The sequence below is a fragment of the Dama dama genome, chromosome 25 (genome assembly GCF_033118175.1).
Source record: "Dama dama isolate Ldn47 chromosome 25, ASM3311817v1, whole genome shotgun sequence".
In the NCBI taxonomy this organism is placed as follows: domain Eukaryota; kingdom Metazoa; phylum Chordata; class Mammalia; order Artiodactyla; family Cervidae; genus Dama; species Dama dama.
The window spans coordinates 33,295,538-33,320,921 of record NC_083705.1 but is presented as its reverse complement, the minus strand read 5'-3'; the positions used below and the strand labels follow the sequence as shown (position 1 = coordinate 33,320,921).

The 25,384-nt window shown below is 34.7% G+C and overlaps 1 protein-coding gene across 3 annotated transcripts in view; it reads left to right on the top strand.

Annotated features, from left to right (window-relative positions):
* The window catches only part of NDUFS4 (NADH:ubiquinone oxidoreductase subunit S4), a 118,812-nt gene that overhangs the window by 41,119 nt on the left and 52,309 nt on the right, over positions 1-25,384 (top strand). For all 3 annotated transcript variants that reach the window (XM_061129806.1, XM_061129805.1, XM_061129804.1), the window contains exon 2: positions 14,994-15,072. In XM_061129806.1, the coding sequence (XP_060985789.1) occupies positions 14,994-15,072 (79 nt within the window). The remainder of the gene's footprint in view (positions 1-14,993; positions 15,073-25,384) is intronic.

Genomic DNA, 25,384 nt, shown 5'->3' with positions numbered 1-25,384 from the left:
TGTATGTCATTGATCTATTTGTCTATTCTTTTGTCAGTGCTACATTGTCTTAATTACTGATGTGTAGTGAGTCTGAAGTCAGTGTTAGTCCTCTGATTTTGTTATTCTTTCATGAAAGTGAAAGTGAAGTCGCTCAGTCATGTCTGACTCTTTGCGACCCCATGGACTGTAGCCTACCAGGCTCCTTCCTCCATGGGATTCTCCAGGCAAGAATACTGGAGTGGGTTGCCGTTTCTTCTCCAGGGGATCTTCCTGACCCAGGGATCGAACCCATGTCTCCTGCATTGCAGGTAGACGCTTTAACCTCTGAGCTGCCAGGCAAGCCCTTCTTTCATAGTATCATGCTATTTTGGATCTTTTGTCCTTCTATTTGAATTTGGAATCAGTTTGCTGATATCCACAAAATAACTTTTTGGAATCTTGATTTGGATGTGATGGTCTATAGAGTAACTTGGGGAGGGCTGGCACCTTAACAATATTAAGTCAGGAAGAGCATGGGTGAACTTGGAATAGCCCCTTCATTTTATTAGATGTTTGTGATTTCTTTCATCAGAGTTTTCTAGTATTCTTCATATAGATGCTTTCTTAGACTTACTCCTAAATATTATTTATTTTTTGGTGATAATGTAAATGATACTGTATGTTTTGCTGGTTATATGGTGGGTGTATCAATTTACATTCCCACCAACAGTGTTCCCTTTTCTCCACACCCTCTCCAGAACTCATTGCTTGTAGATTTTTTGATGGTCATTCTTTTTGGTGTAAGTTATTTCTCTAATAATTATTGATATTGAGCATCTTTTCATGTGTTTGTTGTCCCTCTACATGTATTCTTTAGAGAAATGTCTATTTAGGTCTTCTGCCTATTTAGGTCTTCTGCCATTTGTTGATTGGGTTGTTTTTTTGATATTGAGGTACATGAGCTTTTATATATTTTGGAGATTAATCCTTATGCTAGTTGCTTCATTTGCAAATACTTTTCTTTCACATTCTCAGGGTTGTCTTTTCACCTGGTTTATGGTTTCCTTTAGTGTGCAAAAGCTTTTGAATGTAAGTAGGTTTCATTGGTTTAATTTTAGTTTTATTTTCATTACTCTCAGAGGTGAGTCAAAAAAGATCTTGCTGAGATTTATGTCAGAGTGTTCTGCCTATGTTTTTGTCTGACAGTTTTATAATGTCTAGCCTTACATTTAGGTCTTTAATGCATTTTGAGGTTTGGGGGTTTTTTGGTATGTGGCATTAGGGGGTGTTCTAATTTCATCCTTAAAGAGTTTTTCTAGCACCACATATTGGAAAAAAATGTCTGCACTCTATATTTTTGCCTCTTTTGTCATAGATTAGGAGTTCATAGGTGCATGGGTATATCACTGGGCTTTCTATTGTTTCATTGATCTATATTTCTTTTTTTGTTCCAGTACTGTAGTGTTTTGATGACTGTAGGTTTTTAGTATAGTCTGAAGTCAGAAAGCCTGATTCCTCCAGCTCCGTTTTTCTTTTTTAAGATTGCTTTGGCTGTTTGAGCCACCAAGGAATCCCCTTTTAACGTATTGTTGGATTCAGTTTGCTGGTGTTTTGTGTGTTGATGACTTTCTGCATCTATGTTCATTGGTGATATTGTCCTGTAATTTTTTGTGATACTTTTGTTTGGTTTTGGTATCAGAGTAATGGTGACTTCATAGAATGAGCTTACGAGTATTCCTCCCTCTAATTTTTTTTGATAAAATTGAAAAGTTTAGCTCTTACTTAAATGTTGGATAGAATTCACCTGTGAAGCCACCTGGTCCTAGATTTTTGTTTTTTGGAAGACTTATTAAAGCCAGAGTTTCAGTTTCATTACTGGTCATTGCTCTGTTCATATTTTATACTTCTCCATGGTTCAGTCTTAGAAGGTTATACTTTTTTAAGAATTTGTCTATTTTTGCCAGATTGTCCATTTCATTGGCATATAATTGCTTGTGATAGTCTATTATGATCCTTTGGTTTCTGCATTGTCCATTGTAACGTATCCTTTTCCATTTCTAATTTTATTGATTTGACTCCTCTACCTTTTTTCCTTGATGGAAGCTAAACGTTTAACTGGTGACTCAGATGGTAAAGAATCCGCTTGCAACATGGAGACCTGGGTTCGATCCCTGGGTTCCAAAGATCCCCTGAAGATGGGAGCAGCTACCCACTCTAGTATTCTGGCCTGGAGAATTCCATGGAGAGAAGCCTGGTGTGCTACAGTCCATGGGTCACAAAGAGTCAGACATGACTGAGCAACTTTCACTTCACTTTATCTGGTTTATCTTCTCAAAAAACCCATTTTTAGTTTCTCTGATCTTTGCTATTGTTTTCTTCATTTCTATTTCATTTATTTCTCCTCTAATCTATATGATTTCTTTCCTTTAACTAACTTTGGTTTTATTTGTTTTTCTTTCTCTAGTTGCTCTAGATGAAAAGTTAGGTTGCTTATTTGAGATTTTTCTTGCTTCTTGAGGTAGAATTGTATTGCTATAAATTTCCCTCTGAGATTTGCTTTTGCTGTGTCTCAGAGGTTTTGGGTTTTTATGTTTTCATTGTCATTTGTTTCTAAGTATTTTTTAAATTTCTTCTTTGATTTCTTTACTGTGATGTCTTTGTTATGTAGTAACGTATTTTTTAGCCTTCATGTTTGTGATTTTTACAGTTTTCTTTTTTTCTGTAATTGATTTCTAACCTCATAGCATTGTGGTTGCAAAAGATGCTTGATAAGATTTCAGTTTTCATAAATTTACCATGGCTTGCTTTATGACCCAAAATGTGATCTATCATAGAGAATGTTATGTGTACACTTGAGAAAAAGTGTATTTTGCTTTTCTTGGCTGGAATGACCTATAAATGTTAAGTCTGTTTAGTTTAATGTGTCATTTAAGGGCTGTGTTTCCTTATCACTTTTCTGTCTGGATAATCTATCTATTGGTACAAGAGTAGTGTTAGAGTACCCTACTATTGTTGTGTTATTGCTGATTCTCCCTTTTATGGCTGTTAGCATTTGCCTTATACACTGAAGTGCTCCCGTGTTGGGCACATAAATATTTACGATTAATATCTTCTTGAAATGATCCTTAGATCATTATGTAGTATCCTTCACTGTCTCTTGTAATAGTCTTTATTTTAAAGTCTTTTTTGTCTGATATGAGTATTTCTACTCCAGCTTTCTTTTGATTTCTGTTTGCATAGAACGTATTTTTCATCCCCTCACTTTCAGTCTATGTGTCTTCTTAGACCTGAAGTGGGTCTCCTGTAGAAAGCATGTGTACAAGCCTTATTTTTGTATCCATTCAGCCAGTCAGTGTCATTTGGTTGGAACACTTAATGCATTTCCATTTAAGGTAATTATTGATAATCTGTGTTACCATTTTCTTAATTTTGTTTGGGTTTCTTTTTGTATGTTTTTTTCTTTTTTATGTTTTTCTTCTCATGTTTCTCACCTAGATAAGTTCTTGTAGTGTTTTTTGTAGAGCTAGTTTGGTAGTGCTGAATTCTCTTAGCTTTTGCTTGTCTGTAAAACTTTTGATTTCTCAGTTGAATTTGATTGAGATCCTTGCTGGGTAGAGTTATCTTGGTTGTTGGTTTTTCCCTTTCATCACTTTAAATATATCCTGCCACTGCCTCTGGCCTGCAGAGTTTCTGCTGAAAAATCAGCCAATATATTTATGGGAATTCCCTTGTATGTTGTTTGTTGTTTTCTCTTTCTGCTTTTAATATTTTTTCTTTGAATTTAATTTTTGCTACTTGGACAGATATGTGACGTGGTGCATTTCTCCTTGGGTTTACCCTGTATGGGACTCTCTGTGCTTCCTGGACTTGGGTGAGCGATTTCCTTTCCTATACTCTTGTTATTCATCACTAAGTCATGTCTGACTCTTTCCAGCTTCTTCAACTACAGCATGCCAGGCTTCCTGTCCTTCACCATCTCCCTGAGTTTGCTCAGACTCATGTCCATTGAGTCATTGATGCCATCCAACCATCTCATCTTCTGTTGCCCCCTTCTCCTCCTGCCCTCAATCTTTCCCAGCATCAGGGTCTTTTCCAGTGAGTCAGCTCTTCATATCTGGTGGCCTAAGTATTGGAGCTTCAGCTTCAGCATCAGTTGTTTCAGTGAATGTTCAAGGTTGATTTCCTTTAAGATTGACAGGTTTGATCTTCTTGCATTCCAAGGGACTCTCAAGAGTCTTCTCCAGCACCACAGTTTGAAAACATCAGTTCTTTGGCACTCAGCCTTCTTTATCGTCCAACTGTCACATTCGTACATGACTGCTGGTAACATGTTAGGGAAGTTTTCAACTATAATGTCTTCAAATATTTTTTCAAACCCTTTTTCTTCTCGTGGGACCCATATAGTTTGACTGTTGGTACATTTCAGTCAGTCCAGTTCAGTTGCTCAGTCGTGTCCAACTCTTTGCGACCCCACGGACTGCAGCATGCCAGGCTTCCCTGTCCATCACCAGCTCTGAAGCTTGCTCAAACTCATGTCCATCAAGTCAGTGATGCCATCCAACCATCTCATCCTCTGTCATCCCCCTTCTCCTCCTACCTTCAGTCTTTCCCATCATCGGGTCTTTTTCAGTGAGTCAGTTCTTCGCATCAGGTGGCTAAAGTATTGGAGTTTCAGCTTCAGCATCAGTCCTTTCACTGAATATTCAGGACTAATTTCCTTTAGGATGGACTGATTGGATCTCCTTACAGTCCAAGGGACTCTCAAGAGTCTTCTTTAAAACCAGTTCAAAGGCATCAGTTCTTTGACGCTCAGCTTTCTTTATAGTCCAACTCTCACATCCATACATGACTACTGGAAAAACCATAGTTTGACTAAATGGACCTTTGGTGGCAAAGTAATGTCTCTGCTTTTTAATATGCTGTCTAGGTTTATCAGAGCTTTTCTTCTAAGGAGCAAGCATCTTTTAATTTCATGGCTGCAGTCACCATCTGCAGTGATTTAGGAGCCCAAGAAAATAAAGTCTGTCACTGTTTCCATTGGTACATTTAATGCTGTCCTAAAAGTTTCTGAGACTGTCCTCATTTCTTTTTGTTCTTTATTCTGCTCCACAGCAGTTATTTTCACCATTTTATCTTCTAACTCACTTATCTGTTCTTCTTCCTCAGTTATTCTGTTATTGATTCCATCTAGTGTGTTTGCCACTTTAGTTGTGTTTATCACTGATTGTTTTTTAGTTCTGCTAGGTCTTTGTTAAACATTTCTTATATCTTCTCAGTCTATGCCTCCATTCTGAGTCTAAGTCATCTTTACTGTCATTACTGTGAATTATTTTCAAGTAGATTGCCTATTTTCTCTTCATTTATGTGATCTTGTGGGTTTTTACTTTGCTTCTTCCTCTGCAGCATATTTCTCTTTTGTATCATTTTGTTTAACTTAGTTTATGATCTCCTTTCTATCGACTGCAGGCTCCTTTCCACTTCTGTTGTTTGCCCCTTGGTTGGTGAGGTTGGTCCAGGGGATTGTACACCCTTCCTGGTGGGAGGGATAGTAATCTATACTCTGGTGGGTGATGCTGAGTGTTTATCCTCTTATGGGAAGGACGGTGTCAGGTGGTATGGTTTGAGGTGTCTGTGAGCTTAGTATGGCTGTAGGCATCCTTTCTTTTGATGAGGGGGGCTGTGTTACTGTCTTGCTGGTTGTTTGGTATGAGGTGTCCAGCACTCGGGCCTGCAGGCAGTTGGGTGTACCTAGGTCTTAGTGTTGAGTGGTTACCTGCCCTCGGGATACAAGAGGAGAAGCCTTCTGCAGGGACTGTTTCAAGGTGTTTCATGTCCACAAGTTCAGAGTGACGATTGGGAGGAACAGCCAATCATTTGGGTGAGAAGGTTCTTCAGACATGAAGGGGCTTTGGTCCAGTCCACACCGTAGCAGGTCTTTGAGGGCCCGAGTGGAGAATCTGACAGAAATGTGTGCTTTGTGACAGAGGCTGTTGTTTAGGTTCCTGTTGCTGTGGGAACAGCCTGTGGCCCAAACCCAGAATATAGAACAAAGCCCCAGTGGAAATGCCTGAGGTTTATATTGATTGCTCTCTTCTATAGTTTCTTATAGTGGAAACAGGTGGTTGAATATTCCTTTTTTTTTTTCTAATATATACATTCAGTGTTATAAATTTCTAAACACTGCATTTGGTGTATCCCACAAAATTTTGAAATGTATTTTCATTTTGTTCAAAATATTTTAAAATTTCTCTTGAGAATTCCTCTTTTGACACATAAGTTATTTAGAAGTATGTTGTTTAGTCTCCAAATACAAGTACCTCTTAAGTATCATGGGGGTTAGGGGTGCTTCCCTGTGACTTTGAAAATTTATGTATAATTTTGACTCCCTCCAAACCTGATATCTTACAAATAGCATACTGTTGGCCAAAAGCCTTACTGATGACATGAATAGTTGATTAAATTATTTTGTATGTTGTATATATTATATACTATATTCTTACAATAAAATAAGCTAGAGAAAAGAAACTGTTGAGGAAATCATAAGGAAGAGAAAACGCATTTATAGTACATGAATGTACTTAAAAAAAAATCTATGTGTAAGTGGACCTGTGCAGCTCAAATGCATGTCATTAGAGGGTCAACTGTAATTAGGGATTTTCTGGTTTTCTGTTGCTTATTTCTAGTTTAATTCCATTGTTGACTGAGCGTATACATGGTATGTTTTTTATTTTTTTTTAATTTGTTAATGTGTATTATGGCCCAGAAGGTGATTTATCTTTGTGACTGTTCCATGTATATTTCATGTATATATATTAATGTATATTCTGCTGTTGTTGAATGAAGCAAGCATTCCATAAATGTCTTAAATTCAGTTGATTGAATGGGCTCTTCAGTTCAACTCTATCCTTACTGATATGCTGCCTAGTGGCTCTGTCAAATTACTATTAAAAGAGTAGTGAAGTCTCCAGCTATACTAATGGATTTCTTTGTTTCTCCTCGCAGTTCTTTTCGTTTTCTTCCTCACATATTTTGACATGCTCTAAAGGTGGTATATACTTTAGAACTGTTAATGTTTTCTTGGAGAATCGACTCCTTTATGATGATGTAATGCCCTTTGGTTGTGATAATGTTCTTTTTGCTGAGATTTGCTTAGAGATTAATATAGCTACAGAAGTGACATTTAATTTCCGTAAGCATGGTGTGTCTTTCTCCATCTCTTTACTTTTTTGTTGTTGTTCATCTTTTTACTTTTAATGTCTGTCTGTATTTAAAATGGGGTTCTTTCAGGAAACATCACTGGGTCCTGGGTTTTTGTTTCCATCACTTGACACATTTTCTCTTCCCATTGGTGTAGTCTTTTCTCATTTAACACGTTGACTGGGGCATTATTGCAGAAACTAATGCCTGTGGCTGGTGATTTATTATGTAAGTGAATATGGAAACATCTCTGGTTAGTAATATAGGGGTAACAAAAGACGTATTAATATGTCTTTGGTCAATGAGTTGTTAAGGTGATTAGCAACATAGTTGGCATTAATGTCTACTGTGTTCATACCCTGCTTTATTCCTCCAATTTTGAGGGTGATTTTTTTCTTGATTCCTGAGTCCTTTATATATTCTAGGTATTAGTCTTTTATCTACTCTGTGTACCATACTTATTATCTCTGATTTTTCCTTTAATTTAGTCTGCAGTGCCTTCTGTTGTTCAGAAGTTATTTTGCTTTGTGGATAGTCTACAGTTCACAGATAGCCTTTTTTAAAAATTAATTGTTTTTGTCTGTGCCGGGTCTTTGCTGCACATGGGCTTTCTTTAGTTGGGCAGACGAGGTCTACTCTTTATTGTAGTGCACAGTCTCATTGCAATGGCTTCTCTTATTGTGGAACACAGGCTCTAGGTGTGTGAGCTCAGCAGTTGCAGTTCACAGGCTCTAGAGCACAGGCTTAGTAATTGTGCACAAGCTTAGTTGCTCTGTGGCATGTGGGACCTTCCTGGACCAGGGATCGAATCCATGTCTTTTGCATTGGCAGGTGGATTCTTAACCACTGAAGAAAGTGGTTAGCCACTTTCTTAACCACTAAGAAAGTCCAGTGGATATTGTATTTTGATTTTAAAAACTATTATGTTTTATCCCAGTAATTTATTCAAACAATACAGTGTGTATATGTATTACTCTATCTGGAATTCCTTGGTATATGATGTAACTATTTTATAAGAGGATTTAAATATTTTTCTTCCATGGAAGAATAGCTAGTTGTCTCAGTATCATTTACTGAATATTCTAGCTTTTCACCACAGAATTGAAATTGCACTTTTATCATATAATAAATTTACAGATCTAAGTAATTTGTTTCTGCACTTTGAACTATTTATTTGATCTATATGTCTGTGCCTGTGCTAACACCATGATATTTTAATTGCTATAGCATATTAATTGGTAAGGCAAATCATGCTTTATACAGGCATACCTTATTTTAGTATGCTTCGCAGATACAGTAATTGAAGGTTTGTGGAAGCCCTGCATTGAGCAAGTCTGTCAGCACCATTTCCCAACAGCATTTGGTCACTTGTGTGTGTCACATTTGGGGAATTCTCATTTTACTTCAAACTCTTTCATTATTATTACCACCTTTTTTTAAGACAGTGATCACTGATCCTTGATTTACTATCTCAGAAAGATTGTGACTTGTTGAAGTCTCAGTTGATGCTTTGCATTTTTTAGCAATAAAGTATTTTAAAATTAAAGAACATTTTTTAAAAAAAGATACAATGCTATTGCACACTTAATAGACTATAGTATAGTACAAATATAACTATTATGTGCTCCAGCAAACCAAAACATTTGTGACTTTCTTTATAGCTATATTTCCTTTATTGCAGTAGTTTGAAAGTGAACCTGCAACATCTACGAAATATGCCTCTGATTGTTTTTCAAAATTTTCTTGGCTGTTTTTGTGAGTTACTTTTCCCTAATGAGAATCATCTAACTTTATAAAAATTCTGTTAGAGGTTTCATAATTATTATATTTAATTTGTAAATTAATAACTGACATCTTTACGGTAAACTAGCTTCCATTATTTACAAGACATGCCAAAAGTATGTGTGTGTTCAATTCCTTTCTTTAAGGCATTCCAAACCAGTAAAGTTATTGCTTAATGACCAGTATAGCTCAATGATTTGGCCTTCATAAATATGAACTTTTCATATATTTGTTGTGTTTTCTAATATTATTACTGTCATCACCACAACATCTATATTTCTTATTCCCTTTGTTAAACTCATATATATTTATTTTGATACCCTGTTGGTATAAAGTTAAACGTATTTCTTTCTCCTTTATGATTTCTATTATGCCCTTCAGATTCTTTGTTACTACCTTCCAAAATTACCCTTGCCCACATTCTCCTCCTTATACTCTTCAGTTCCATTCCAAAGTCTGGTATGTGAGCATAATTACTCTTATCCCTCTTACACAGATCTTTCCTTAGTCTGTTGGATGACTCTCAAAGAATTAGTTTAAGGTTTTAGCTTGGGTTGTTCCCCCAGGCACAACAGCTGTTAGTTCCTGCTATGAGTTCTACCTGGCTCAGAAAAGCATAAGATATCTACTAGCAAGGTATTATAATTTTCACTTGATCAGCTGAACATTTTAAGATAATATTAATTGCTTAGGTGAAGATTAGACATTATTGGAATAAATTTAAACTAGAATTAAATAACTTATTTGTGAATATATTATAAATTATATTCTCTGTTGCTTCCACTGAATTTAACCAAATCTTTTGTAGATCTTTGCCTTTCCTTTTACTCTGCATATTTTCCCAGAATATTAAAATGATCTCTTGACCTCTGGTGTTTATTTTCCCTGTTAATAATTAGTTCTTTCTTGCTTCTGTCAGGTGAGTACAGTATGATGAAGACAGTTTAAATTTTCTCTGTAAGCTTGTTTAGGTGCTCAGTCATGTCTGACTCTGCGATCCTTTGTTGCCCACCAGGCTCCTCTGTCCTTGGGATTTTTCAGGCAAAAAGATTGCCTTTTAAAACAAACTAAAACTATGATCTGATCCACTTATTAGAATAGCACAGACTCATCATTGGAAAGAAAATAGAGCAACCAGCTTCATGTTACAAATATACAAAAATGAAATTGAGATGCAGAGGGGTTAAATGATTTGTTCATAGACACAATAGTAAGTAGTAAAATCAGAGTTAGAAATAATATCTCTTAATATCCATTTCCAGGATAACTCATTTTCTTTCAGGAAATTTATACAAAAAGCTAAATAAAATTGATCATCTGTACACTCTAATAATAACTGATAACATCACAGCCCTCATGGTTTATCCTTTGAACTCAGAATTTAGATTGACACTTAAGAAACTTGGAAATGTAAACAGGTCAGTTAATAAAAGAAATGAGTAGATAGCAAGGGAGGATCATGGAGCAAATTAAATTTCTAAGTTTCTCAAAAATAAGTACAGTAGCAAAATAAAATTGCCATTTGTTTACTAATCATTGCATATTAGTTATTTCTACATGTATACTTCCTAGTATTATGATACATGGTCAACTAAAATATGATTATTAATATTTGACAGTTTTTGCTTTTTGATCGTTGCTAATAATGCTGCTATGAATATTTGTGTACAAGTATCTATTTGAGTCTCTGTTTTCAATTATTTTGGGGATGTACCCATAAGTGGAATTGCTGGACCATATGTTAATTCTGAGTTTAATTTTTTTTTAGAAACTGCCATGCTGTTTTCCACAGCAACTGCATTTTACATTCTTACTAGCAGTGCACAAGGGTTCTTATTTCTCCATATTCTACCAATACTTATTATTATTTTTGTAACTATCCTCATGAGTATGAGGGCTTCCCTGGTAACTTTAGGTTTGATCCTTGGGTTGGGATCCCCTGGAGAAGGAAATGGCAACCCACTCTGGTATTCTTGCCTGGTGAATTCAGTGGACATTGAAACCTGGCAGGCTACAGTCCATGGGGTTGCAAGAATCGCTTGCCACTGAGCAGCTAATACTTTCTAATGGGTATGACCTGATAGAGTGCCTGAAGAAACTTTGGACGGAGGTTCATAATATTGTACAGGAAGTGGTGATCAAAACCATCTCCAAGAAAAAGAAATGCAAAATGGCAAATGGTTGTCTGAGGAAGCCTTACAAATAGTTAAGAAAAGAAGAGAAGCAAAAAGCAAGGGAGAAAAGGAAAGATATACCCATCTGAAGGCAGAGTTCCAAAGAATATCAGGTAGAGATAAAAAAGCCTTCTTAAGTGAACAGTGCAAAGAAATAGAGAAAGCAATAGAATGGGAAAGACTAGAGATCTCTTCAAGAAAATTAGAGAACATTTCATGCAAAGATGGGCACAATAAAGGACAGAAATGGTATAGACCTAACAGAAGCAGAGGATATTAAGAAGAGGTGAAAAGAATACACAGAAGAACTACACAAAAAAGCTTTTAATGACTTTGGATAACTACGATGGTGTGATCACTCACGTAGAGCCAGATATCCTGCAGTGCAAAGTCAAGTGGGCCTTAGGAAGCATCATTACAAAGAAAGCTAGTGGAGGTGATGGAATTCCAGCTGAGCTATTTCAAATCCTGAAAGTTGATGCTGTTAAAGTGATGCATTCAGTATGCCAGCAAATTTGGAAAACTCAGTAGTGGCCACAGGACTGGAAAAGGTCAGTTTTCCTTCTAATCCCAAAGAAAGGCAATGCCAAAGAATGTTCAAACTACTGCACAATTGCACTCATTTCACATGCTAGCATGGTAACGCTCAAAATCCTTCAAGCTAGGCTTCTACAGTACATGAACTGAGAACTTCCATGTGTATAAGCTGGAATTAGAAAAGGCAGAGGAACCAGAGATCAAATTTCCAACATCTGTTGGATCATAGAAAAAGCAAGAAAGTTCCAGAAAAACATCTCCTTCTGCTTCATTGACTATCCTAAAGCCCTTGATTGTGTGGATCACAACAAACTGTGGAAAATTCTTAAAGAGATAGGAATACCAGACCACCTTACCTGTCTCCTGAGAAACCTCTTATGCAGATCAAGAAGCAGCAGTTAGAACTGGACATGGAACAGCAGACTGGTTCATAATTGGGAAAGTGAAGTGGCTCAGTTGTGTCCAACTCTTTGCAACCCCATGGACTATATCCTGCTAGGCTCCTCCACCCGTGGGATTTTCCAGGCAAGAGTACTGGAGTGGGTTGCCATTTATTTCTTCAGAGAATGTTCCTGACCCGGGGATTGAACCTGGGTCTCCCGTGCTGCAGGCAGATTTTTTGCTGTCTGAGCCACCAGGGAAGCCCTATACATCAAGGCTGTATATTGTCACCATACTTATTTAACTTATATGCAAAGTACATCATGCGAAATGCTGGGCTGGATGAAGCACAATCTGGAATCAAGATTGCCAAGAGAAATATCAATAACCTCAGATATGCAGATAACACCACCCTAATGGCAGAAAGTGAAGAGGAACTAAGGAGCTTCTTGATGAATGTGAAAGAGGAGAGTGGAAAAAGCTAGCTTAAAACTTAACATTCAGAAAACAAAGATCTTGGCATCCAGTCCCATCACTTCATGGCAAATAGATGGGAAACAATGGAAACAGTGACAGACCTTGTTTTCTTGGGCTTCAAAATCACTGCACATGATGACTATAGTCATGAAATTAAAAGACGCTTGCTCCTTGGAAGAAAAACTATGACAAAACCTAGATAGTGTGTTAAAAAGCAGAGACATCACTTTGCCAAGAAAAGTCCATCTAGTCAAAGCTATGGTTTTTTCAGTAGTCATGTAAAGGTGTGAGAGTTGGATTATATGGAAGGCTGAGCGTTGAAGAATTGATACTTTCAAACTGGTGTTGGAGAAGACTCTTGAAGAGTCCGTTGAACTGCAAGGAGATCAAACCAATCAATCCTAAAGAAAATCCATGCTGAATATTCATTGTAAGGACTAATGCTGAAGCTGAAGCTCCAGTGTTTTGGCCACCTGGCACAAAGTTTCAACTCACTGGAAAAGACACTGATGCTGGGAACAATTGAAAGAAAGAGGAGAAGGGGTCAACAGAAGATGAGTTGGTTGGATGGCATCACCAATTCAATGGACATGAGTTTGAGCAAACTCCGGGAGATAGTGAAGGACAGGGAAGCCTTGCATGCTGCAGTCCGTAGGGTTGCAGAGTCAGACACGACTTAGTGACTAAACAACAAATCCTTAAAGTATGTATACTTTAGAAGTTTTTAAAAATTTATTTTGTGTTTTGACTAATTTACAATAAGATTTTATCATACAATTTAAAATTCTTTAAATCAGTCAAATCTACTGCACAGTTTAAAATTGCACAGTTCATGGATTATAGTTTTAATCTATCTAATTTGCACTATTTTGATCTAATACTTCTGTTCATTAGAGGAATTATGTAGTTTCATTTCCTTGTAATATAGCTACATTTTCTAATATTTCTAATATTTCAAGTTTTCCTGAGTACCCTTTTCATTGCCTCTTTTTTTTTTCCTTGCAGTATATGGATTTGGTTAAAAGTATTCAAAATGTGGTTATTGATCTTAGTGATTTCCAGAGTAAATAGATTTCAAAGGTGCTTAATTATACTTCTTTAGTATATTCTTTTGTGTGGATATATTTCTGAGCAGGGTATTTGCAGTGGAAATGAAAGGTGTTAATTTGGGAAAATAATGAACCCTTTTTAGAAAATATATGTTCATGAAATAAAACCTTTTGTATTATGAGTCATCTTTATATTGTTAGTAAGTAGATTTTTTTTATAAAACCATGTAGCTATTGAAAATTAAACATTGGCCTGAAGTTTTGCATCAATTATTGGTAGTTATGTTGTATCGTAAAACAGTTGGACATTACTTAGTGGCTGAACAACAACATCAAAATTATGTTGGTGATTATATTGCATTAAGTGAAATAATTGAACTTGAATACAGTGTATTGGGCTGGTTTAGGTCAATTTTATATATCAACTTACTTTCAAAAAAGAAATCTACATAGGATGGCTTAATATCTTGCAAAATTTTAAAAAGCTAAATTGTCACAATCATTGATGGCTGTTACATTCATTGGTGTAAACTACAATGTGTACATGAAATTTAAAAATCTGTTAGTAGTAGTAGTGTTAGTCGCTCAGTCGTGTCCAACTGTTTGTGATTGCATGGACTGTAGCCCACCAGGCTCCTCTGTCCATAGGATTTTCCAGGCAAGAATACCAGAGTGGGCTGCTATTTCCTCCTCCAGAGGATCTTCCCAACCCAGGGATGGAACACACTTTTCTTACATCTCCTGCATTGGTAGGCATGTTCTTTACCACTAGCGCCAGGCTTCTTTGGGTTGAGGGTGAGACCATACTAATGTAAAAGAGTTAGAGTCTGTCCTGATTTTATTGCTGACTTAATGTTTCTATTTTAACTATTCAGACTTTCTTCAATTCTGTGAACGGGATCCAGGATTAAAACAATAATATTAAATGATCATACAAATCATTCCTATTTAAGCTACTTTTGATTTGAAATTAGAGCAAAGAAACTTTTTCTTAATCTTGTGTTAATTGCACAGCTTTTTCTTTATTCCACTAAGAATTTGATTGAGATATTTGTTTCTTTCTGATGGCATCCTTTAGGAATCAGCCTTCTAGAAGGGTTGATACAGCTCTGCATTTTTCCTCCTCATAATGACAAACTAGCCAGTGTACATTTATAGAGAGCAGAACAGTTCTTGTTATTGGGGGCCTTCTATGACTGAGAGCCTATAGACTGCCATAAAGTGCAGCCTTTTGTGAACTGTCTAGTGAGACTCTGCCAAAATCTCAGCAGACAGAACTAATTGTGGAGAAAAAGGATTTTTTGTGCCCTCTTTCCTTCTGTTCTTTTTGTTTTATGAGACTGATACTGTTAAAGTAGCTGGTTTATGTAAGATTTGTCTGCCTCTCTTTTCTCATTGCATGGATCATTTTTTAACTTAAAGTCTCGCACTGCAGGTCGTTGAGCACTTCCACATGGAGGCTGGCACAGGACCAAACTCGAGACACGCAACTCATAACCGTTGATGAAAAATTGGTAAGAATTTTCTATTATACACTGTTAGGATTCTGCCTTCAGGGTTATTTTTGTACAACAGATTTTTCAGTATGGTGGTCAGGGTTCTTCTAGGATAGTGATTTCTTGATTGTATATAAATTTTAAGAAGAAATAATCATTATAAAAAGATAATTTGTGTTAAGCATTTTACACAAATATTAAGTCATACACAAACATCAAATTAAAATTACAAAAGGCTTCCATTTTTGTGATGTTTATAAGTAGACACCAGAAATTTTTTGTTTTGTTTTGTAATGAATATATTATTTGTGATTTTCTCAGTTAAATTGTAAGACACAGTAGGACCATGTAAAATTAAGTATATTGGGTTTTTCTGAAACCAATGATTGTTACTGTTTCTGTGCATATATATGTGTGTATACACACATACACATCCTATTTCTGCATTATGTATGAGTAACTACAACTGTCAACAAATGAATAATGTTCTTCTGTTAATCAGGAGCAGATTGAGTTTTGGTACTCATATTTTTCTGTATGTGGTGTTACTTTAGATGCAACTTGTTATTATGTTTATATTGTACAACAGTATACATTTTGTAAAAAGTTTCTAAGACTTCTAGTAAAAACATGCAATTGTATAGATGTATTTTTCATTCTATATTTGGTTTACAATTATCAGATATATGGGTATGTTTCTTAGCTACTCTCCTTCTGATTGTACATTCTTTTGCCAGGTTCATTTTGAACCTGTATAATAGGTCACATTTAAGTTTCTATTTGCATCTTAAAGATATAAACAGATAAAAAATAAACAGAGAAGTAAATGGACAGTTTGGAAGTCTGCTTATGCTTAAGACTGGTTGGTTTTGTCTTTAAATTCTCTATTAGATCTGTGTACTGGCCTTGCCATCATTCTGGTTAAGGCTACCGTCATTTTTCTCCTGGATTGCTGTGGTGTTTCTTAATTGATTTCCATAGATACTTTAATCTTCCTCTAATTCATTTTCCACAGGATGACCAGAATAGTCTTTCTAAAGTTCTGGTTGTGTCATCCTCTTGTCTAAAATTCTTTGGTGTTTCTTACTGACCTGAGAGTAAACATTAAAATCCTATCATGGCCTTTGAGGTCTTTCGTGATTTAACTCCTGCGTTTCTAAGTTTATCTTGTATCTCTGTCTTTTATTTAACTCTGTGCTTCAGCCGCACCAAGCCTGGCCCTTGCTGTTCTTCACTGCTTCAGGGCATTCAGATTTCAGTTAATTATGCCTAGCTGCTTTTTACCAATTCACTAGCTCTTCATTCAAGTACCATCTACCTATTCATCAAATGTTAATCAAATATCACTTGCTGGGAATTCTCTGATGATCCAGTAGTAAAGACTTCAAGCTTCCACCGCAGGGGAGCCCCGGGTTCCATCCATAGTTTGGAGAACTAAGATCTTGCACACTGTGAGGCGTAGTAAAAAAACAAACAAAAACTCCCCAAATATCATTTGCTTAGTCAAGGATAAAAGCAATGAGGCAGATATGTGTGTGAGAGGAAGAGGATTTACACATGCCACGTGTTCATTAATTAATGAGGATACTATTATTTTACTTTTTCCAATGACTGTCTCTTTTAAACCTCAAGAGATTACTCTCTCATTCCAGTATTATGAGGTTTACTGTCTACAGTAAAGTTTCAAATTTTAGAGTTTGTCAGTAGCGTTTCTTACTAGTTCATAAAATGAGTAAGTCTGACAACAATCTATTGCTCTAAAAAGGTGCTGTGAAGCATACCAGAGATATACAAACTGCTTTGAGTTTTGTGTTTTTAATTATATTCCCTAAAATCAGTTGTATACTTTTTAATGAGTTTTGTTCTTTTTAGATTTTCCCCAGCTTTGTTATGTTTTTCTTAAAGTATAGTGGTCAATATATCAATATGATTTTCCAGTTGAAATCAATTGAAGTCTTATGTATAATTATTCATAGTTCTTGAATTGATACTTAATATGGAAAACTAAAACCCACAGGTAATTTTCAAACTGAAGTTTTACCCATTCATTTAGCTTTATATTAAAATGGAAGTATTAAGTAATCAAATAGGTAAGGTAATGCCAGTAGGGGTTTTATGTCTTCTTGTTCCTACACACTGTTGAGTGGCAAACATGATAAGTAGCAAAATCATAAGACCAGGGGCTAAAGAGTACATCCAGAAATACTGAGCAGTTGAAGTTGATTATGTTTGCATTTTGAACAAAAATGATTCTAAAAATATGTATCATTAATTATAAAAATATTTCAAAATGTGAAGTAAATCCTCATGAGTGTCTTAAAAGATGTAGAAAGAAACAGCATTTTAATGTCACTGTTACATAAGGTAAACCCATTTATTAACAATATACCATTTCTATTACTCAACACTAGACTACTATTGTATTTGTATCTGAAATTAGATAGAAGCTAGAATCTTAATTGGAAGGTAAGGGAAATAGTCATTATTATGATTTCTATTGAATATTGTTACATAATGTATTTTTTAAATTAATATAGGTGATGCTGTTTAAAGCCCAGTGATTAAGCATACAAACTAAACTTAGTTGGGGATCAATTTTAGTGGTTATTCTAGTTTTAGAAAATGGATCTTAGGAATTTAAAACCAAAGGATAACTGCAGATGTTACCTAGTTTGTTACTGCATCAGGTTTTTTTTTCATCTAAAAAATTATTTAACCTCTCATTCAAGAGAAATTTTATGTGAGAATTCAATTAATAGTAAACGATGAAAGCTGAACTGTTGGAGGGTGAGGATTAAGAGCATGAGGGAAGAAGACCTGTAAGTCTTTCCTTAAGACATCCCCCTCTGGGGACTTCATAGAGGGAGAGCTGGAAAGGTAATTTGGACAGAACGGCTGATTCTCATTTCTTTTGATGCTGCTCTTTATGTTACTGATCAGGCATAATTATTAGAAGCCTTTTTCTTATTGAGAAAAATAGTCTTTAAATCAAGATAAAATAATTGTGTATTGAAATGCAGGGGGGAAAAAAACCCCTTCATTCATGCCTGTGCCATACTTAAAAATTAACTCAAAGCCCTAGATGTAAACTCTAGTCCAAAATGTAAAACTGAAAATTGTTAAATTTTTAGAACAAAATGTAGGAGAAAATCTTGGTAACTTTGGATTGGATAAATATTTTTTAGCTATAACACTGGAGCATAATTCATCTAAAAAAAATTATAGTTAGACTTCCTCACAAATAGAATTTTCAACAAAATTTGAAAGACACTGTTAAAAGAATGGAAATACAAGCCATAGTTTGGGAGAAAATATTTGCAAAACACGTTTCTGATAAAGGAATTGTATCCAGAAAATAAAAACCACTTTAAATAATAAGATATTAACTGAAAAACAAGCAGGCCGTACCCAGAAGATATTCAGATGGGATATAAACACATGAAAAGATGCTTAACATCAATAGTGATTATGAAATTGCATATTAAAACTACAGTGAGATACCACTACACACTTATTTGAATGGCTTAAAAAAATTGACCATAACAGGGCTTCCCTGGTGGTACAATGGATAAGAATCCGCCTGCCAGTGCCAGGGACACGGGTTTGATCCCTGGTTTGGGAAGATTGCACATGCCCAGGAGCAACTAAGCTGGTACACCACTACTGAGTCCACTGTTCTAGAGCCCGTATGCTGCAACTACCGAAGCCCGTGTGCCTAGAAGGTGTGCTTTGTAACTAGAGAAAGCCCATGCATTGCAAGGAAGACCTGGCACAACCAAAAATAAAATAAACAAGTTATCAGAAAAATAAACTAACCATACCAAATGCTAGTGAGGATACAGAGCTACTAGAAACTCTTACAGGAGGAATCCAGAATGGTACAACTGTTAGCTGCTTTGGAAAATAGTGTGGCAGTTTCTTATAAAGTTAAACGTATGTTTACCGTATAATCCTGTAGTCTCACTTCTAAATATTTACCCAAGTGAAATGAAATCTATATTTACACAAAATCCTGCATGTAAATGTTTTTAATAGCTTTATTAATAATTCCAAAATCTGGAAACAATCTGTCAGTCAATTTATACACACTGATTAGGAACCACCATGGATGAACCTCAAGTGCTTTATGCTGATAAGCCAGACCCAGAGACTTTGTACATCCTGTGTGATTTCATTTATTTGACATTTTAGAATAGGCAAAACTCTCAGGACAGAAAAACTGATCAGTGGTTTTCGGGGTTGGATGTAGGAGGAGTTAGCTATAAAGGGCATTAGAAAATTTTAGGGGGTGATCAAACTGTTCTGTAGTTTGACTCTGGTGTTCATTTTTTTGGGTCAGAACCAAGGTTGGATTTTACTGTTCATAAATTATTAATCAATTTTTTTTAATGGAAAAGATTATTTCCAAATTTGGTGCTAAGATACTTTGTTTTAAAAATAATTTTATTCTTTTGGCTGTGTTGTGTCTTTGCCCCTGCACAGGCTTCTCTCTCGATGCAGCGAGCAGGGGCTGCTCTAGTTCCCTTGGGCACGTGGGCTTCAGTAACGTTGATGTTCTTGGTTCCTGTGCCCTAGAGCGCAGCTTCAGTAGTTGTGGCTCACAGGCTTAGTTGCTCTGAGGCATGTGGGGTCCTCTGGGACCAGTCATCAAACTAGTGTCTCCTGCATTAGTAGGCAGATTCTTTACCACTGAGCCACTAAGGAAGCCCTAAGCTACTTCTTTATAAATAATATCCAGTGGTTCAAGATATGGCCTAATAGTATACATGGCTTGCCATTTTCTACATGGTAGCCTTCTGTATATTTGAAAACAGTTCTTTGGTCCTAAATCAGTGGTTCTCAAAAGAATAGTGGGGTGGGGCTGAGGGAGCACGACTTTTGTAGAAGGTATACAAAGTCAAACTATTTTCGTAATTATACAAAGACTTAAGTTGCCCTTTCACTGTGTTGACATTGACACTTGTTATAAAAACAATTGTGGCAAAACTGTTCGCACCTTAGCCTAAATCAAGGCAGTGGCCCTGTGTATCCTGTCTTTCCTTCACTTCCTTGCATTTGAGGCTTTAAAAAAAAAAGGAAAAAAGCTAGTTTCACTTAATGTCTTTGATAAAGCAGTGAAAATTATTAATTTTTCAAAAAAATCTCAATTGTGCATATACTTTTTTTAATGTTCCATGTAGCAGAACAGAAGTATGCATAAAACTCTTCTGCATACAGGACAGTTGTCTCAAGGAAAAGCACTTGTTTGACTGAGTTGCTGTTGCAAACTGAATCTAGTCCTTTTTTTCATGGAAGAACTTTTAGGTGAAAAAACAGCCAACAGGCAAATTATGATTGTTATTCCGTTTTTGGTACATGGTAACCAAGCCATTTTTTCAAAAATAAACTTGTCATTTCCAGGAAGTGTTTTCCGTGATAAACTTTAAGCTTTCAAGTGAAAATGAGAATTTTTGAGGAACTTAACTTTGTCGCTGATCTGAATGAGCTTGACAGCTTCCCAGTACTTAAAGACTGTTCTAATGGGATTGGTAGTGATATTAATGAATGTGACTTTTAAAATATTGTGTAATGAAATATTTTAACATTTGGAAGATCTTCATACTTGTGTGAACCACTGTTTTCCATGTGACTTAACATATGTTATAAAATCATAAATGGATAAAACTTTCAATTAAAGTGCAAGAGCAAACAATAGATTTAATGTGAGAATGAGAATATTAAATTATTGCTCCCTTTTCTACACAGATATGTAATCTGTGTAATCAATTCTCTTCACATATTGCAAACAAAACAACTTGGCCAAACAGTTTGAATGTAAGAACAGAAGTTAGAATTCAGCTGTCTTCTATTAAACTAGACATTAGAGATTTTTAAAAGTGCTACTCTTCTCAATTTTTTAGTTTTTGAAACTGTATTTTTATAATATTATTTATGTTAGTATATAATCAGTTTATTATTATTTTAAGCTAAGTCTGTATCTAAGTTTTTCTCCATTTTCATTTCTTACATGATAAAATACCTATAGGTATATGAGATTTTGTATTATAGGTATATGAGATTTTGTAAAATCTCATAGGGGTCCCAATTGTATTTGAGAGTGTAAAGGAATCCTAAGACCAAAATCTTAGAGAATCATTCTCCTAAGTCTTCTCTTTTCTGGCTTATATATCCCCAGGGCTTTGATTCATTTTATGAGTTTCAGTTAATTCATCATCTTGATTACCTTCTAGTTTGACTGAATTTGTTTTAAAACATTATTGCCAGGATTTCTCATGATACTCCAGATGTATGGTGCAGGATAAGGTGGGGATTATTACCTCTGTTCCTTTTAATCTTAGCTGTCTAGTAAGTCAACTTAAAATTAGGTCCTCATACTTCTTCCTTATGTGGATTTCATGGAGAGGTAGAACCTCAGACCCTTTTTTATTTGTACGGTCGTGTTTCATTTCTTTCATCTTAGGTATATGCTGCTTATTATTTAAAACTGTTACTAGATTAGCTCAAAGGTCATGTCACCAAGTAAATTTCTTTCTTTTTTTTTTTTAACTGTTACTTCTGACAGGCTGAATTTAATATGTGTAACAATTTAAAAGATTAAAGGAATTTTTATAGCATTTTGTGGATGTCAATACCATACAAAGAAAAACTGTTTTATTCTGGGCGTCAGTTGTATATTGATAACTTGTATCCTATCCTTTTCTTTTTTAAGGTATAGAATGTAGAGGGGTAAAGTCCACTTGGCATTTCCTAATGTAATGAATTCTTTTCTGTCATTTTAGAACTATACACAATGTTGACATTGTTAGAAGACAGATCTCCAGAAAATAAAGTTGTAGTCATTCCTGGATTACTGCTAATAATGAATTTTATATTGTGCACATAGCAAATTTTTAATCATTCTTAAAATCTTCTCTGTTGTGTATAAACTGCTATCCTTTTCATTTACTCTTACAACTAATAAAATGTTAAATATTAAAAGAGCAGATGACAGTGTCTTAAAATAATCTTGTTGATATATATAGAAGCACAGTGTTTAAAAAGAAAAAACTTTTTGGGGTTGTACCATTATTATTTCCAAATATGTCCTACAGATAATAAGGAAAGCTTACAAATGGTTGTTTGCTGGGCCCTTGTGCTTCTGTTGCAGGAGTTGCTGTGCCATGGAGGTTGGGTGAAGAATGTCTTTGTCTTTGTGCTTTATTAAGAGAGTAACTTTTTTTCTTCATGCCACCCCACCCCAATCTCCTTTCAGTACATTTGATGAATACCCAAGTCCAGTGAACACATTGTCTTTTTATATTCACTTGTATTATACAAAAGAGAGAAGTTAAATTTTAGTACTCTTTGAAGATTTTGAGTAAAGGCTCCCCACAAAACAAAGCATAAATTAGACCTGCATAGGTGTATTCTTTATTTGCTTTTTAAACATTTGTATTAAGTATTTTTAAAATACTGATTCCTTGTTTTTCACAATTACCTATTTAAGTATCAACTGCTATAGTTAATATTTTAACACAAAAGATAAAAAAACTACCATGATAAAATACAAGAATTATTTCAGTTTATTAATAAAAATAATGTGAAGCAAGTCTCAGTGGTTTGACATTAGTATATTGCTTCCATAAAATTATTATATGCCGTCTCTCCTTCATGTATTTATTTAATAAATACTCACCAAGCACTAAGTGTGCCAGGCACTAGCCTTCGGTGTTTATATTTATACTTTCAGTGGCTTGTTTTCATTTAGGTACTTATTTTGTCTAAAAACTATTAAGCACCACCTGTTTTATATCTTATAAAGGTGTTATGCTTAGTAACACATGCGTTCTCAACATACATGCATGTGAGAAAGGAAATTTTCTCTTTTCAATCTGTGAATCTCAAATCTGTGGCTTGGGTTGTGAAGGATAGCTTTAATTTCTAAGCTTTTTTTTTTTTTTTGAAAAATTACTTGATAGTATATAGTATTAATCTAAAATCCTAATATTTTGGACATTTTAAATAGTCTGTATTAATGTCTTTATTTAAAAGTTAGGTGTGTGTGTAAAATTTCAGTAATTTGAATGTTGCCTATTTGTTGTGTTTTACTGTTTGACAATTACTTCCAAATAGCAATAACACAGTAATTAAAGCTTTGTGACTTGTTGATACTTACAATATGTAATTGCTATTTGATTAAGCACATGTTATTAACACATTCAGCCAATAGGGTGATGATATTGCTGTTTTAGAATGTCTGCAAACAACAAGTTATTTAATAGGAATTTATTGTCACTTATTATTAATAGGTTTTAAATTTCTTCCTTGCTTGAATTTCCTCTAGGAACTTTATAAAAATGAATGATTTTTGCAAGTCTTCAAAATAAAATCATATTTTATGCTGTATTTGCCTCCCACAATACTAAAAGTTTATAGATGAAAACTTTTTAGAGGTCTGCAAACTTGAATTAAAAATCGGTCATTAAGAGGTGACCTGCACAAAAAGATAAACCTAAGTTAAAGGCTTACATTTGCTTTGACTGCTTGCTTTTTTTGTTTTTTTTTTAAGGGGTCAGTTTTCTTTTGGTGAGATTACTTTCTTTTGGTGTGTGGCAGCGCTATCTCTGCTAGATTATTAGAAGGAGTAGTGTCTGCAATTGGGGTTATACAGCCTTCTAGCATCTCAAGTGTCTGTTTTGTCTGGACTTTGCTCACGCAGCATTCTTGTGCAAAAATTTCAAGGCTTTAGTCTGGAGCACTGGGTCAAAGGATATGTCTCTTTGAAGGGTAGACAGGAGTTTTTTATGTTTTATTCACTAAGTAGTATTTCATTTTACATCAAAGAATAGCAGCCTTTGAGAACCTTTCATGGTGGCAGTTTAGCATGAAAGTTTTTTTCTTAAAGACTCACTAAATATGGAATAATGTTTTTTACTTTGCAGTTGCTTATTTATATTCTTATATTTAGATGAGACTACTAAAAAGAGAGAAGTGTTGACGAAATGTAAGTGTTAGGTTGCAGTATAGTTTTAGGTTTTAAAAACAGCAATAGTTTTTTTTTTTTAACAATATATTATTGCTCCCTGTTGGTTTTACATTACCCATAAACTACTGAAAAAAATTGGTGAGTAGCTTTTAAGATTGCAGAAAATTGTAGCAATATGATTGCTTAAAATTATAAAGAAGAAGTAATGACTGATAATTTTGGTAGTGTAAATTTTATACTGAAATGGCCATTCTTTAATTGGCCTTTTTTCAAGTATTTGGTGGGGGCAGGGTACAGGAGGCAGTGTGTTGATTTTGGAAAACAAAAAATCCAAGTAATGAAAAGTGTTAAGACTTAGTATAGCTAGAAATAAATCTTTTTCTTTCTATACTTTTGGTATAGGTTAATCAGTAAATGTATTATGTACCAGTAGCATTAATCACATAGTGATTGCTTATGTTTAGAAGATCATTCAATTGCATATAATATTCCTATTACATGAGGTAATATACCTCAGTATATGAACTAATATTAACATAGCTTATTTTATGTTTATGGCAAAAAACATGCTCTTAAGTTACTGAATTCTATTAAATTAATAGCATTAATTGATCATTTAAATAGAAATATTTCTCCTCTTAATAATGACATGTCATTAGTTTTAACACAACTTCAGTTAACTCTTACATATAACACTGATTAAAACAAGTCAAATCAATTATCATATAGTTATTTTAAATAAAATTATATTGATAAATATAGAGCAGTGTATTCTAAAATATACTCCCAGTTAAAATAAATTATTTTCACATAGAGTTGAACTATATAAAAACTTGTACTAAATACAGAGAAAATGAATGTTATAATAGTTTTAATATGCAGACAAGAACCATTTAAACTTAAAATAGAGAATGATCTTTATTAAAATTGTTTAAGGAACAAAAGGTCTTTCCTCTACAGTATTCAGCCATCTCTATTTGTGATTCTTCAGCAATTAAAGCAGATTTATTTTCCTCTTTGTTCCTACTTGCAATACTTGAACAATGCTAGAGAATTGAACTGACTGGAATGTTTTATCTTTCAAAAGCTTTAAAGTTCTATGTACCAATTAGCAAAATACAGTAAAGGTTTAAACTGTTAATAGCCACAACATCTTTAATGCATAGATCTGTAGTATGTTAGTGCTGTATAACAGTTCTCCATTGTATGTCTCTTTTAAGGAGAGTAACTGTGTCAGTTCTTTTCTTGCTTTACTACCTGCTGTGTATGGAAATTGTGTATAGTACTTGACACTTGCTTTCAAGAATTTAAAATTCTTGCATGTTATGTAGGCACTTTGGTTCTCAATAAAGTAGAATTGATAAT